Here is a 17,045-nt window from a genome sequence, read left to right on the forward strand (position 1 = left end):
AAATAAATAAAATTGTCTGATAAGTACATTAATTGTTCATTGTGCAAATTTTGACCGCCTATTTTTTGTTTATAAAGCCTAAACAAGACAATTTAAGAGCCTATTTTAGTAGCCTAAAACACTACTTTTAAGGGCCTAAATGTCCGCTGTCTAGTGATTAGTTACAGTAATGTCAACAAAGACAGAAGATACCCAATAAAACTTTAGAAGGCGTTTTCCTTTGATTGTTTTCAACCAACTGTGTAGTTAACAAAAGATTTACCGTAAATGGTAGGGGAGTGTATTTAGCGAAATGTTTATGGCCCAGGGGTGGTAACAAAACACTTATTGTCTTAAACAAAGTTAATCGACCTACAAAAAAAGCGAATCGAAGCTGCGATCGCTGGAAAACTCGAATATAACGCAGATGCACGCGATGGTCGCGATCAACAATAGTGATTCTCCCCAGCTTGTTTTTTCTGTTGAATTTTTCCTGCCCAACCGTCACGGGGCTTCTGTGAGACGCTGGCACTTTTTTGATTTTTTTTCCCGAGTAAACTTGGCGCGCAATAAGAAAATTATTTATTGCATTTTTTTCCAGCTGAAAAAATTAGAGAACTTGAATTTTTTGAAATTTTTTGAAAAATTTCGAAAAAAATTCCGCTGAAAAAACTGATGCAGGGCGTCTGTCAGACGCCTCTCGATTGGATAAAAGTAAGGTAAGTGTACAATGTGTGTGCCGCTAAAACTCAAAAACGAGTCCCGGTACGATCAAGGAAGTTATATGGTGTGGTAGACCTATATCCCCCATCCATGAAGATAGTTCCCGTTTTTATCTGAAAGACGTGCTGTTGAAGATATAACTGCTGGAAGTTTCGTCCTCTAGAAATTTCTAGAACAGTCCGGAACATTCGACAGTATTGGAGAGCATTCCACAACATTCCACAATGTTCCGGGGTGTTCTAGAACGTTCTGGAACATCCCGGAACATCCCAGATCATTGTGGAACATTCCAGAACACTCTCGAATGTTGTGGAATGTTCCGGAACATTGTGGACCATTCGAAGCCTTTTTTGTATGGATAGGACTACCCATTGGTGGGGTATATAAAGCAAGATCCTTCGTGGGTTTGAACGTCAGTTTCTTATCGGTGACAAAGGAAAGAACTGAAAAAGAAGTGAAAATTCCAAAGTAGTGCAGTGAATGAATAAAAACAAACAGCGAAGTGTGAGTAGTCAAAGTGACATGGTGTGACTGAATACAAATCGAAAATAAAGTGTAAAAACTGTGTAAAGTGTACTTAGTGTATTTGTTAATAAAAATAATTAGTGTATTTGTTTATTTGATTTATATTTTATACAATGCCCTAACTTAGAAGAGGAGGAGCTTTTGCCAATTCTGAATTTTCTTTTGAATATTAAAGTTGATATCGTCTATAATATTATTTTTAGTTGCTAAAATTGCCCTTTGAAATAGCCACTNAATTAGTGTATTTGTTTATTTGATTTATATTTTATACAATGCCCTAACTTAGAAGAGGAGGAGCTTTTGCCAATTCTGAATTTTCTTTTGAATATTAAAGTTGATATCGTCTATAATATTATTTTTAGTTGCTAAAATTGCCCTTTGAAATAGCCACTCCGAATAATAATAAGAAGCGCAGAACCCAAACAGTTAGGAGTTGAAGGTTGAAATCTGGTACACAGTTAGGGTACATCACGAAAATGTACACTAAGAAGGGATTTTTTCGAAATTCTCCCCGCGGGAAGAGGTTGTTAACACTTTCCAGGGGGGGTAGTGTTAACAATGAAAGTACTAACAATGGAAGTGGTTAAGTAACAATTTAAGTGTTAAGAGAAAGCGACGTGCAAGATTTACAGATGCTGATGCGGTTTTTTGCGTTTTTGCGGGAAATCGAACATATTTTTAGAAGTATGTAAAAATTCTCTAATTTGTCTGGAAACAGGGGACTTAATTCTTGCATTCTGTGAAAACGGGTAAGATTGGCTATAATGTAATTTTAATATTAATCTTAATATATATGTTACCGCTAAAGCTCGAAAGTCGTTAATAGCTAATCTCCAGATTAACTAGGGTAATCCGTTAACGTGCGGAATCAAGAGTTTTCCGCATTTTACCTAGGGAATCTGCAAATTAGCGGTTTCCGTATAGTTAAAGTTCAAAAGTTTGTTTCTCCCATCCCTACTACTTTCCGAATAAGACAGAGCAAAAACTGATACACGCTGAATTTTAGCTGGGGTTCTTAGTAAAACAGACGATGACTTTTATAAACTTGATACTAAAACAGGTATTTTAAAACAATTGTATGCAAAATCTGAATTCAGTGTTTGAGAAGAGAGATTTTTAACGAAAGAAGATGAACCTGCTGTAGAAATATGTTTACGTCAAACAGCGATAAAACAATCCCTTGGTACTGGGCAGGGTTTCAGAAAACGTGACTGTAAATCTATGTGTAACACAAATAGGTGTACTTGTCTCGAAACCCAATTTCTACGTAATTCAGTGTCACTAATTTCTAGATTGCACTAATAAGTAAGCACAATTTTATGATATGTTTTGCAAATTCATTTTTCTAATTATAATAATATTTTAAACCGTTTGATTTTTTGTATTACAGTTTTTTAATTGATTGATAATGGATTCTATCAACTAATTTGTCGATTGTTTGATTGTATAAACTTCATTCTTTAGATATCGAAAATTAATTAAATAACATTATGTTAATCTAAGCGTACAAAAACGTTGCTGTTGTTCCAGCAAAGATCTTATTTTCAGTTTACCGAGTGCCTAGTAGGTAATGTGCAGATTGCCTAGATTGTCTGCACATTACCTAGGTAATTTGAGAAATGGAACAATTTTCGAAACTTTAACGGATCACCCTAGTTAATCTGGAGATTAGCTGGGTAATGTACACATTAACGGCTTTCGAGCTTTAGCGGTAATATATATATATATATATAAAACTATATTACATATAAATGTACGAACAAATAAAAACCCAGCGAAGCGGGTACTTACAGCTAGTAAGTCTATATAAAATTGTCTAATGAATTTATTTACGATATTTCGTTTCGAACTACCGGATGATGAAGGCAAATAAGGCCTCAGCCTACTTTTCTGGGACACTCGAAATCAAATACTACAAATTTTTCACGGTGATAAGTCTTAATATGTTGTGCCCTGGTATTTACCATCCGATCATGTCCATTGTGGGCTTGGGCAAAAATACGATTGGTATGAAAAACGAACCCACTTAGTGTCAACGGGACACAAATATAATATGAGTAAAATATATATTTTCAAGAAATATAGAATTTTCTTTGAAATTATGCTCATAATTTTAATAAAATATATTCTTATCATAATAAATTCAATTAGTTTATTTTTCATACATTTTAACACGTTTAAGCATTAATATCATTTTATTAATTTGACCTACTCGCTGATATTAATGGGAAAAATATTCGTAATGTTAGGGGTCGAGGCATTGTCTGCGTGAAATTTTTTAAAGTTTTAACATTGGCAGACGAATTTGTTAGGGTATGGTACTTATTAAAGTCTATCTGTGGAAAGAATCGACTTAGAATCAACTTTTCTTCGATTAAACCAATCAGCACATTCCCTAATGATGTCAGCAGTTTTGGCTTAATATGTTAGGCAATAATTTTATTTTCTCTCACTAGATAACACAACGACTTTTCCGTTAGCTGTATTCATTTTTATAGCATGCATTAAACTGTAAACTTAACTGTAAAGAATCATGCATTTAGCAACTACTACAGAGAACTTTTTCGTATTCAAATATCAGAATGTGAAACTTCCATAACACTGTTTATAATGGCGGTGACGTTTAACAACTGAGGAAGAAAGTGGAAATAACTTGCCACAAGTAAGCGACTACAGAATCAACTTGTGTTTAATCAATGGCTGATGCTCATTTGGTTAATATCGAAGTTGATTCTTTCCATATGACTTTCAATGTAACTTTTCATATGCTTCTTTCCAGTTGATTCTTTCCTGTGGATTCTTATCACATGACTGTAGTCATGTGAAAAAACTATCAGAAAATATTTTCTGAACATGTTTTTTGAAGGAAGGAATAAACATTTTTAATTCATTCCTTCAATGTCTGAGGCCCATAAACTATTGTACACGCAATCAAAGGGAGGGTATTTGCACAACAGGGAGGAAGAGTTAAAATAGACTGAAAAACTGCACGCGTAATTAATTGGCGGCTCTTTATTTACTACAATTAATACTGCATTAGTTATCAATCCAAGTGATTGCATTAAAGAAATTCTATTATGTCCGTTATGTATAGATGTATTGTTATTGATATAACGGACAGGATCAAGATAAATCATGACTACAGTTATCTTGGAATACTTTCACAGGAAATCCATTAAAATTTCTTTTAAGATTTAATTACTATTCTTAAATAAACGGAAAATCATTTTTTCTTTTAAATTTCTTATCGTCAGATCATCTGAAATAATCTAAACTGTCTAAGATGTAATTTAACTCCTTATAAAACATCACAAATCTCATTAAAGTCTAATTATTGTTGGCTTATTGATAATTATTATATTTTTAATTACACCTCTAGTAAAATAGCAAAAATAAATTATATAAACATTTTTAATATTCGAATTTAAAATATATATATTAAATATTATTGTCTGTTTAAATTATATCATTAATAGTTTTGGCATTTTTTATCAAAAATTCAATTAAAAAGGAGTAATTAAGAGAAAAATTATGAAGTGTGTCATTGCATAAAACTAAAATTAAAATTATAGAATTAAAGATCTTGAACGGTTAAAAATCTGATCTTTAATAACTTGCTCTGATATCAGATTTAAAAAAAATTTTATTCATCTTGTAGTTTAATTCGGATTGTTTTATTTAATAATTAATTTAGCTGGTCTTTTTATTACGTCTACGATTATTTACAAGTTAAAGAATTGATAAGCAATTGTTGCTTAATAACTGTTCGTTCTGTTTGATAGAACACACGTAAAACACTGGAGAGATGTAAACAGATGGCGCAGAATTGAGCAAAGAAAAAATTATATAATAAATATAAAAAATAGAATTAAACATGGAAAAGATTAATAAATTATTAACATACAATATAGCTGATAATTGTAATATCTACGTAAATAAAACAATATCTGGCCGTTTGTACATTTTGAAATCTTTTGAACCCTGCTGCAAACATAAGTTATCTAGCGACAAAGTGTTTGGCCACAATTGCTTAACAGTAAACTGAGGAATGAAATTTTTCGGTGAAACAGCAGCTAATTAAATTCTAAATCAATAAACATCGTAACAATGCTGGACTGCAATTTTTAATTATATTTTTAATTAATTAATTTAAAATATATGCTCTCCATTTCGAATTAGTAGTGGCTTGCCCCTGTACATTACACATTTCCTTTAACAAGAGTCGTGCCGATTATCTATCTAACTCCATTAAGGAAATACAGACGGACAGACGGACGACAGTGAGAATTTATAGCTCTATAGTTTTTATATCAAATTTCAGTCTAATAATGTTTTAAAAATTATTTCAATAATTTTAGTGAATTTTACTTTATAAAATGATATGGATACTTGTATATGAATAACTAAAATCGAAATTACCTTGAATTTATATATGAATAATTTCTGCACGTATGAAAGTTTCATATTTCTTTAAATTTAATATAAATGTTTTTCAATTGTGAGTAATATAATGTAGACCTCAATTTTCATATCTGCTATTGCAATTTAATTACACACTTACGTAATATATCATTTACTGTTTCTGAGAGTGTTAATTAATGTACTGCGGATCTACTGATAAATTAATAAATAAAAAAATGATGGAAATAAAGCAAAGTGTTTATTTATAACTCAAATGCGAGTTCGAAGTCCAATGTATTCAAAAAACACGGTTTCGAAAACAACACAAATAAAAAAAAATGTTTAATATATTAAAAAAAATAATATATGCTGAATTTTTACTAGTTTACAGTCAATTTTAAGTGTCAAATTTCTCGAAACTTCAGATAGATATTTTTACAACAGCACAGTTTTTCCAGACTAAAGTAATTATTACTTTAAAGTAACGTAAATAGTAAAATTCTAATTTTTAATTAGTAATTAAATTTAAATGATAAAACTAGTAAACACTTGTAGATGGTCGTGGGTTCTCACCTGACGAAAAAGCTGGGACTTTAGTGTTTTCTTTGTGTTTCTGAATAGTGCCATAAAAATAGCTTACCTTCGAAAATTCTGCAAGCAGGAACATATTAGATTTTAGAGATAATGCAACGCAACATATGAGCTATCTGGCATTAGGCAGATAGCTCATATGTTGCGTTGCATTATTTCTAAAATCTAATATAATTCTTAAATAAAATCGCTATCTTCGACCTTGTTTATAAATAAGACTTATTATACTGATGTATCAATAGTTTCTAATTAGTAAAGAGTATTATTCTAAAGTCAAAATAAAATACAGTAGAGCATCGATTATTCGACTCAATTGGTGACTGGGGTTGGTAGGATAATTGAAAAGTCGGATAACCGAAAAGTATGAAAAAATCCATTATTAGTGTAGTATATTATTATATCCCATGTAATTAGTACATTAGTATATCGCTATTAACCTACTTCGCGTTGAATTTTCCTCCATGTTAAGCCTATCAAATTTTTTTTTTTAAAATAATAATCGTCGCTATTGTATCGTTAAAAATTAGAAAATTAAGCCTCGTTTAAATACTGGCTCCCTTTCATGGTCGATCCAGTGTTGCCACCTAAACAGGTAAAAATAATATTAAAGTAGCCAAGACATAGCCAAATATTGTAGCGCCACATCACTAGCGGACATTTGAATTTGCCGACTACAACGCGGTCGGTTAACCGAGGTGACGGTTAATCGGGAGTCGTATAATCGATGCTCTACTGTTTCTACATTTTCACTTGAACCTTTATAAACCATGTTAAGTGAAGGTAGGTAGATAAAGTAGATCAGTGTTTTTCAATCTGTGGGTCGCGACCCCCAGGGGGTCGCGAAGCCTTACACGGGGGGTCGCGGGTAAAAGAAAAACACAAGTGTTTGTAGGTCCTACACTACATTAAAAAAACTACAATTTCAGCGAGAAGGTTGTACCTGTTTATTTTACAGTACAATTGGTTTTTTGATCGATATTTACGTCTCAACCATGGGTGTAGCCAGGGAGGGGCCTGGGTGGATACGGCCCACCTCAGAAAATGATAGCCGAAAAAGTGTTGAGCTGACTTGCAAAAAGAAATAAAAAGTAGAAAAGTAGAAGCTGAAAATTCTGATTCTAAAAAAAGGTCAACAACTCCCTGAGCCCAATGTTATAATTAATTAATTAAGGAAGTTTAATACTTTACGTGTGTTAAGTTATTGTCGATTCTTCTGAAACTCTAATTTTAATCAACAATAATTTGTCTCAACAGAAAGAAAATTAAATACAGTAGACCCCCTATAAAACGGGTTCCTATAATTACGATTCCTATAAGACAGCGAAAAAATTGCGACGGTATCCGTAAAAAACGGTAAAAATCTCCTATAATTACGTAAAACGTCATCAGGCAGCCGAACTACTTTCCGCGCCGTCAAGCGCCACATTACGGAGAGACTACTATCGTCTGTACAGTATTATATATAAATTCGGTACTGTACATATAATTATATATTAATTATATATAAATTAGGTATTGTATATATAATTATATATTATGTATATATAATTATAACTTATATTAACTTAATTTATTGTAACTTTATTATAATTATATATATATATATTTTCCGCCGCCTGGCGCCACGCTATGGAGAGTTTAGGCGAACCATCGTCTGTACAGTATGTAAATTAGGTACCGTAAGTCTAATACAGCACTGTAATTTTATACATTTGTAATGAAAGAAACATTTCTTATTCAACGGCGATTAAAATTATTTATATTAATGCTGTCTCCAAAGTTCAGCGAAGTTTTCGCAAAAAAATAACATCAGAAATCGCGGCCGCGGTTTGCAGAGCTGTTCCGCAACGAAAACAAGCTTGAGCAACGGCGATGTCGAATGGTGCACACTCGGTAAGTAATCTTACAATTTTTTTTGTTTATAGCGTAGTTTATACAGATTATTTCCAAAAAAAATATACGTATTTTGGAAATGTTGAGTCGGATTAGTCTAGAATCGATTAATTTTATGGAAGAAAACAGCTTTCAAACAGCCGTAGTACGTAAACTTGACACGTGTCGGGCTGTGATTGGAAGGATTCGTAAGAAATCGGATTCCTAAAGAATGGAATGTATCTACTGTCTTATGGGGGGTCGACTGTACATAGTTTTTAAAACCACTGATATACTTTTAATATGGCCCTAGGGGGCGCCAGAATTTTTTAACATGTAAAGGGTCGCGTATTCAAAAAGGTTGAAAAACACTGAAGTAGATAATATAGAAACAAAAAGTAAAACATTAGCCTAATGACACAGAGGTAAAAACGAATTAAAACTCACTATTGTTCACGTTTATTTTCGTATCTTCATTGGTTCTTTTTTATCTGAATAAATATTCAAATGTGACGTTTCCAGCTGAAATTACTTTCTACCATATTTACGAATTTATATTTCTCATTTCATTACGTGATCATATTACGAAATTTCCTACAAAATACGTTAAAAACTAGAAGAAATTGTTATTTTCTCTGTTTATTGTTTATTTCCGATGATCAGAATATCTGTTACACACAATAATGTTTATAGTTTCTATAAAAATTCAAAGTAAACCGATAAATTTATCTTTAATATATCACAGTGAATGTAAGTGTGAGTAAGTGAATGTTCTTCGAGTCTGTATGAAATTGAAGTAATAACTCAAGATAAATTAGCCTTGAGTGTTTAAACAATAATATTTCTAACATTACCGAAAGGTCTGATCAATCGTTTTATCGTTTTTGATCATTTGATTCAATCGTTGCAATCGTGGCGAATCGCAAATCCTGTTCCAAGTACAGTCATACCCCGGACTTACGCGATAGGTGGGACCGAGCGGTAACCGCGTAAGTCGGGGTATAATTTTGCATATAAATACATACAAATTATTTTTAATTGGGACCGGAGACTAAAGAAAACAATAATTTAGAAAAAAAATGTTTAGTAAAATCTGAGATAATACATACGTATAACAAATTATATTATTATACAATTTTTCACATTAACTTGATTATCACACTATAATTTTAACATCGTTTCCATCTCAGCGATAATACCGTGACGTTTACGAGTGATGATTGAATTTAAAGATTGAGCATTTTTCGCAGCTTCGAGAATTTTTCTTTGCCTTTTATAACTGACCGACAATTCGAGTAGATCAAACTTCTTTGCCAATTCACAAATTTTCATTTTTGTATCGAAGTCTTTAATAATGTTAACTTTACATTCCAAAGATAAAGTTTTTCTTTTCTTGTTTGATGCAGAAGAATCAGTTCTACTTCGTTTGGATGACATAGTAGAGCGTTAAGACTAATCATATTCGTTATTGTAAACCGCGCTTAAGTTAGGCGCCATCTGTTCATTTCTTTTGTATGTCCGACGATCAAAAAAACCGCTTGGGATCGAGTCTGTTTATAATTTGAAAGGTAATCCTGTCAGTTGTTTATACAAAAGGTAAATTGTTTACAAAATGAGTCTTTGTTTATTATCTGATAAATGTATACTTTTTTCGTCAATTGTTCACGATTGCAGATGCCTTTTGTGTAAAATCCAAGTCGGATGTACTGTACGTAAGCTAATAAATGTTCTCGTTAATCTTATCTCGCCTTTTGGTTCGTTCACGGTTACAAGAAATCATCACATAGAGACTCTCAAGCCTCTGTAGATGTAACAAACAGAAATAAATTACACAAAATAAATTGTAGCTATGCGTCGATTCCGCGCGACACGTCCGAACATTAAGCTGAACAATAGTGTGGGGGGAGTGAATAATCAAGAGTTGCGTGGCGCTCAAACAAAAGACGAATCGACGAGATTTGAAAATCGCGTAACTCCGGGTTCGCGTAAGTCGGGGTAGCGTAAGTCGGGGTATGACTGTATTCACTCTTATAATTTAACTCGAGTACTACGAGTGAAAGTGCAATTTTTTGTTTCTCATTCATGCTCGGCAACACGGTTAGGATCAAATTCGATCGTAATAGATGAAATTATAGTCTAGCGTATTGTTTTCAGGATATATTGAAGCCAATGTGTTGGTATCTGCCGTTAACGTATAAATCAGTCAATAGTTTGGTATGTTTTTAACATAAATTAACCTTATAATTAGTCTTAAAACTTTTGTAAATAATACATATTAAACATAAATGACAGCATACGTTTTAAATTTCATTTATTTTTATTAAAATGCATCATTTACATAATACCATAATTTCCAAAAATATTACAAATATTTATAAACGTTTACTTTAAAAATAATTGTTTAATGTTACAAATATATAAAAATTGCCGTAAAATATTCTTGATTATTAATTTTAAATTTGGAAACTTATTCATATTACAAATGAGGACCCAAACCATTAAAGTTGAATAACAGTACGTACTGGCACGAGGGTTCTGGTGACACAGTGTCACAAACAACTGAAAGAATAAATAATTTATTAATAAATATTGCATCTGTAGGTATTTTCTATTTTCTATTGATTAAAAAGACCAATAAAATTCTGTAAAATGTTTCGGCCATAAATTTACAATCGAATGTTTATAAAATTTCCATTCTACTGTAAAAACTTTAACATAAATAGAATTCTAGATGAAGTTATTATAAGCGTGTAAGATTTGATCTAGTAAAAAAATTCAGTATATACTATTATTAATAGTATATGGTATGTATATCTATATATGTATATGTGTGTGTCCCTATATATATATATATAGGGACACACACGTCCATTTATATATATATATATAAATGGACGTGTGTGTCCCTATATATATATATATAGGGACACACACATATACATATATAGATATACATACCATATACTATTAATAATAGTATATACTGAATTTTTTTACTAGATCAAATCTTACACGCTTATAATAACTTCATCTAGAATTCTATTTATGTTAAAGTTTTTACAGTAGAATGGAAATTTTATAAACATTCGATTGTAAATTTATGGCCGAAACATTTTACAGAATTTTATTGGTCTTTTTAATCAATAGAAAATAGAAAATACCTACAGATGCAATATTTATTAATAAATTATTTATTCTTTNGTGAAAACGGGTAAGATTGGCTATAATGTAATTATCTTAATCTTCACTATCGTTACTTTTTGCCCATAAATAAAAACCCAGCGAAGCGGGTCCTTGCAGCTAGTATATATATACGTTTCTATTTATAAACACTCTAAAACTCATTTTCAATCATTTCATGAAAAATTCCTGGAGAGCATCTCCAAATAGTTTTCATCGGTGTTCCCGGCAATTTTTCATCGCTCTGCAGCTTTTTTTCTGAGTCGCACCGAACCCATTATTGGCATACAAAATAGATCCTGTTTATGCCCACAGAGAAAATAGCCGAAATTATAAACAAAAGTATTCACTTCGTACCAATATGGTGGATCTAGATTAGCATTATTTAAAATAAGCCAATCTAGAAGTCACATTTCAGACAATAATTACTCTTTATAAGAATTTTCATAATCTCAAACTATTTCTTCGAACACTTGGAAGTACGTACTGTACGTAAAGTAGATAATTTTGGAATAGAGATCTAACATTTTAATACAGTGCTTAATTAAACGGAATTTATACTTACATGATGAGTTTTTACAGGGACAGTACTGATCAAACACTCCCCCTTTCACTTGATCCACGGTACACCGTTCTCCGTATTCAGCTCGAGCTAAACACATCCGATTCTTACGAAATTGGACGCAACATCCGCTACTACATTCCATGCTGTTACGGCAAGGTGCAATATTGGGTAAATTTGAACGCATTTTCTACACAAAATAATTAATCTTTCGTTACCAATAAAACCAATACGCTAAGCAGTATAAAGAAACCTTTCAATTTAGTGTGACTTGTCGACTAAATTATACTTAATAATGAACAAGAATAATTATGTCAGAAGTAAATTTTTGCATTTATTTGTAGAAATTCTTCTTATAAAAGTTAGTAAAAATATTAACTCACAACTGGATTTCCTAGAAGATCTATTTCCATTTCAGTTTCCATTTCCCACGAAGGATGGAAACGGCGATTCTGTGTTATTGTCACTCGGGTCAGCAAGCAGCAAAGAGCTAAAATAAGAAATGCGACAGTCATGATTCTTTCTGTCTTTTCACTTGTGAATCTCTTCTTTCTTATTATTTCATTCTGTTTTCTGCTGTAATATCTCTGTAACGTCACTTTTGATTCGTCCAATGAATAGAGAAATTTTATCAAATTTCACGGATCTAATTTCATAAAAAAATTAATTAACTTTATTCGATTAACTTATCAATGTCATAAATCTTATATTTAATAAATAATAAAAAGAAAATATAAGCCTGTCTAATAATCAGATATAGGGTTCACCTTGCTCTGTTTATTAGAATTATTATTTTTCCATTATTACTTTCTGTAAAAAAAATTTATAAGAGGAATACGGAAAAATCCAAAGGTGTATTGAAAGAACAAGTAATTGATATGATTTCTATTTTGATTTTTTTTTAATTTAAGCCATTTATGTAAATTTACTTCTGATTAATTATTTAATATGAAGATATTAATAACTGATTTTATTTTTTTTTCTTGTTGTATACTTTCTGTTCTTCTATGTTTAATTTTGTTAACATACATTTCAACGAGCAATTATTTATTGTGACAGCATCGCGATGCCGGGCTGCAATTTTTAATCATATTTTTAATTTAATTTAATTTAATGAGGCTCCACCACAAGTTAGTATTGGCTTGCATTTATACGTTATACTTTTCCTTTAACAATAGAGTTGTGCCGGTCATCTATCTAAAATCTTTCAGGAGAAATATTTGAATTGAGTGATTTCCGGTTTGCATCGGATGATCCTATATAGTTAATCGGGTTTTCCTGTCCCTATGATTTTCACATTTCATCTGTTTTTTTTTTTTTCTATGTATCTCCGTTCTCGAGATGGACAGACAAATAGACAGACGGACAGACGACAGTGGAAATTTATAGCTCTACAATTTTTTAAAATTGTAGCCCAATTATAACTCTATTTAAAAATATATAGCAAAAGGTATTTAGTAATTTTACATATTCATGTCACAGAAAGCTAAAAACTTCTGTTGCACGGACTTATGTTCGTCTGCAATAAAAATTATAAATTGTCTGGAGATTGAAATATAATTTCTGTTATTTTCTGTGATTTTCTTTTTTTTTATATTGAAGCTATTCTGGTTGTAATTATAAGAGTTGCTCACCTGTGCAAAAGCAATTACATCAAACGTGGAATAATTAACGTTCGTCTGACGAATATAACAATAGTTTTCAAAGATGTAGACGTTTCAATAACCTTCAGCGAAACATAGAATATTTGGAATGTTTAGAAGTAAGAAATTATTATAATTTTACGTGAGTTTCAAACCGAATAGAAAAATAATGTTAATTTTTTCTTCACGCGAAAAAATTGCATAATACACACGTAAATATGTGTATATTTGTTGAAGAAAAACTCAAATTTATAATATATTTTCTTTGTATATAAATAAATAATATCGAAATATCCGTAATTATTACGAAAAATACATAATGACATCAGACTTATTAAAAATAACATTTTAAGAAAGAATTATATGACGAAGTTTGCTAAGAATATACAGTACAATAAAATTGATTTATTATCAAAATATTTTTAAAAAATTACAAAAATACCAGGAAAAGTGATTCAAGGAGAAACATTATAATCATATATCCAGTATAATTTATGTGTTTTATTTATTTAAATCAAGAATTCTTACAAATTTCAATATATTATTTCACTAGTAGGTAACCGGCGTTGCCCGGGGAAAAATAAGTACTGTAGATATACGAAAATTATTAGATTATTTCGTACTTCTAACGCTTCTATTATATTATAGTATTTTAATTATATTAAGTGCAAAGGTCAGGGTTTAAATTATATACAGTAGAGGAATGAAGAATTTGTAAGCTTTAGATTGGTGTGATAAACCCTTACGTAAGATAACCTTTGTAGTTATATAAATCAAATACTATAATATAAGGAACGTTAAAACGAAAACCATATAAACAGTTCGTTTATATTAGCCCACCATTGTCACGTTTATCGCGATACTCTGACTGTAGGAAATGGCACAATTTCATTGGTCAAGTAGACACTAATTAAAAATACGATATCTTAAAAAATTTAATATTTTAATATATTATATTTTTCACTAATGTAAGCGCTAACAAACTGTTTTATTCACAGCCGAATATCAGACGGTGATCTGCCAGCTAATCAAATTTCGAAAAAAAGGATCAAATATTTAAACTCGGCACCCTCGAAAACCACTTAAATCATATTTTGTGCGGGCCGGTAACCTCGTATTTTGGATTTTCCAATTCGAACGCCACCATATCTCTGGTCTGATAGAAAAAAAGGGGCTGTTGCAGAAGGGAGTTAAAGTTAATTCGACCAAAATTAGTCGTTGAACTCCTCCCGGAAGAGAGAAGATGGTCAACGACTACTCATTAATACCGATCTAATATTAATATTTGAAAAGTAATATGTGTTAGACGGACTATAATAACTCCGCAGGTGATCGAAATTGCTAACCTTAACGTCCGAGAGACTTCATCCGTTTAAATAACAAAAATCTTGTAAAAATGCTAGAATAATTGCTTTTATGTAAAATTTTGACTACAGGTTGTATAATCCCGAGAAAGGAGTTAGATAGATGAAAGTAGAGACAAGACCATACAAATCGTAAGAGAAAAGGACCAGATTACCTATATGTGTACTTTCGATTTGTAAAGCAAATCAAATCATGTTATTTCAACACAAATATCCTTTCAACAGAGTTAGACATATAACCGGCACGACTCTATTGCTAACAGGAAAAGTATGATGTACGGAGGCACTAATTTGATGTAAGGAGCATATATTATAAAATAAATTAATTAAAAATATAATTAAAATTTGCAGCATGCATTGTGACAATTCGACGACAAATACTGTAAAAATAATGTAATTTCCATTTAGGCAGTCCGATTCCTTTGTATTCAGGTTCTGTTTTACACAGGTTTTACTGTATTACCGTAATTGCTAATATAAAATTAAATGTGATAAATTTACGTATTTCTGAATTAAATATAATATATTTAGACTGAATGTGCAATATATTTCATAGAATTTTCTATAAAATATACTGCACATAGAATTTTTTATAGAAATAACATATCCGCCAAATTTGTTTTCTTGCCAATAAAAGCTGATATCAATTACAAGGATAATATATTTTAAAAGGTTCATTTCTAAGCTATAACATGTATATCTTGTTTCCGTATATACACTAAAGTATTTAATATAATCAAGCTATAAAAGCAATGTTATATCAACGACATTTCCTCTCTTAAATTTTGAAGTTATTATTGAAATTCTTGCAGTAATCTGACGTCACAGGGACACAATAGTAAACGAGGAAAGAGAGGAAACAAAAGACTGTAATTAATGTCTATACATTTATTACTATACTACTACATTTATTGCTATGCCTACTAATTTATTCCATATAATTAAAAAACTATGACCTTAGCAATTGCAGAAATATCGAGATTAATTAATTGTAATTTACTAAATTGATAATTGTAATTAATTAGTAGTGTGTAATTTCTACTTATCGGGATTTCTCACAATAAACTGAAATTACCTTACTAAATTAAAGAATATTACTTAAAAATAAATTTAAAATGGAAATTAGATATATACTATATAAATATATTTTTTCCCTATTATTGTTCAATTGTAAACTTGTTTTGCTGCCGGCGTTTCACAGCGTTTTTCAGCATTATATCTACCAAAAAAATCTTAACGCTGCTAGAATACTAACAATTGCTTTAAGTAATTAACATAATTTCCAGGATTTTCTATTGACACGTGAACAGTGATTTTAGGCATTTATCCTTCCACTTTTTCTATTCTTTTCCATCAGTTATTTGAGAATTAAGCGCTAATGGAAGTGGTGTTTGTTCGTATATAAAGGTAAAGAAAATTAGATTTTATACTTCGTCAATGGCATGAATTTCTTAAATGTGTTTAATATATAATTATATTTAATATTATGTAGCTTTATTTTAAGAATTAAATTAATTTAACTGCTTATATTTGAATTATAATATCTAACTGTTTCGCGGTGACTTTTCACTTTTGTTTTATAAACTGACATATTTCATTTGTACCTAGAAACAACATAAACATGTTGTTTCTAGGTACAAATGAAATATATTTTTCTAGGAGAAAAATATCGGAATTCATATTTGTACAAATTTCCTGTAATTAATGTATTTAATGTTTGAAAAATGTACCTGTACATGCATGAGGGTCTGCAGATAAGGTTAGACTCAAATTACACGAGTCTTATTTATAAAGAAAACAATTTTATTTCAGTAAAATTTTTTATATTAACATAATACAGCATATACAATATGATGCAATTTCCAAGCGAAACTATTTGATTGAAATTACAAATATTTTATTTTCTCGTCATGAGTTAAATAAATGCTAAAAATAAATTATGTCAGGGCTTACATAAATAAAAAACAATGAAAATCTTATAAACATTTTATATGACTTAATATTAATTAAATACAGTGGTATTTCGGTATACGTCTGCTTTAGAACACGTCCAATTCGGAATACGTCCTGTTTGGACGAAACAAATTTTGCTCGGTATACGACTTAATTTAATTCAATTATACGCGCCATCTATGAACAAGTAGCACTATCGGTGTAGTAGACCAGACTAAACGTTCGCGGTGCCACGGTTTATAAGTTTGTTAA

At 30.7% G+C, this 17,045-nt stretch overlaps 1 protein-coding gene across 1 annotated transcript; it reads right to left on the reverse strand.

The window, feature by feature from the left end:
• Positions 1-10,504: 10,504 nt before the first annotated feature.
• On the reverse strand, positions 10,505-12,408 carry LOC111640541. Its single transcript, XM_023386555.1, has 3 exons — positions 12,217-12,408; positions 11,837-12,023; positions 10,505-10,650 (listed from the first exon to the last, which is right to left on the reverse strand). The coding sequence occupies exons 1-3, from the start codon at positions 12,346-12,348 to the stop codon at positions 10,568-10,570; spliced, it is 402 nt and encodes a 133-aa protein (XP_023242323.1). The 5' UTR covers positions 12,349-12,408; the 3' UTR covers positions 10,505-10,567.
• Positions 12,409-17,045: the final 4,637 nt, after the last annotated feature.

This window comes from Centruroides sculpturatus, unplaced genomic scaffold (assembly GCF_000671375.1).
Source record: "Centruroides sculpturatus isolate CEXI.00-Female unplaced genomic scaffold, Cexi_2.0 scaffold1173, whole genome shotgun sequence".
Classification (NCBI taxonomy): domain Eukaryota; kingdom Metazoa; phylum Arthropoda; class Arachnida; order Scorpiones; family Buthidae; genus Centruroides; species Centruroides sculpturatus.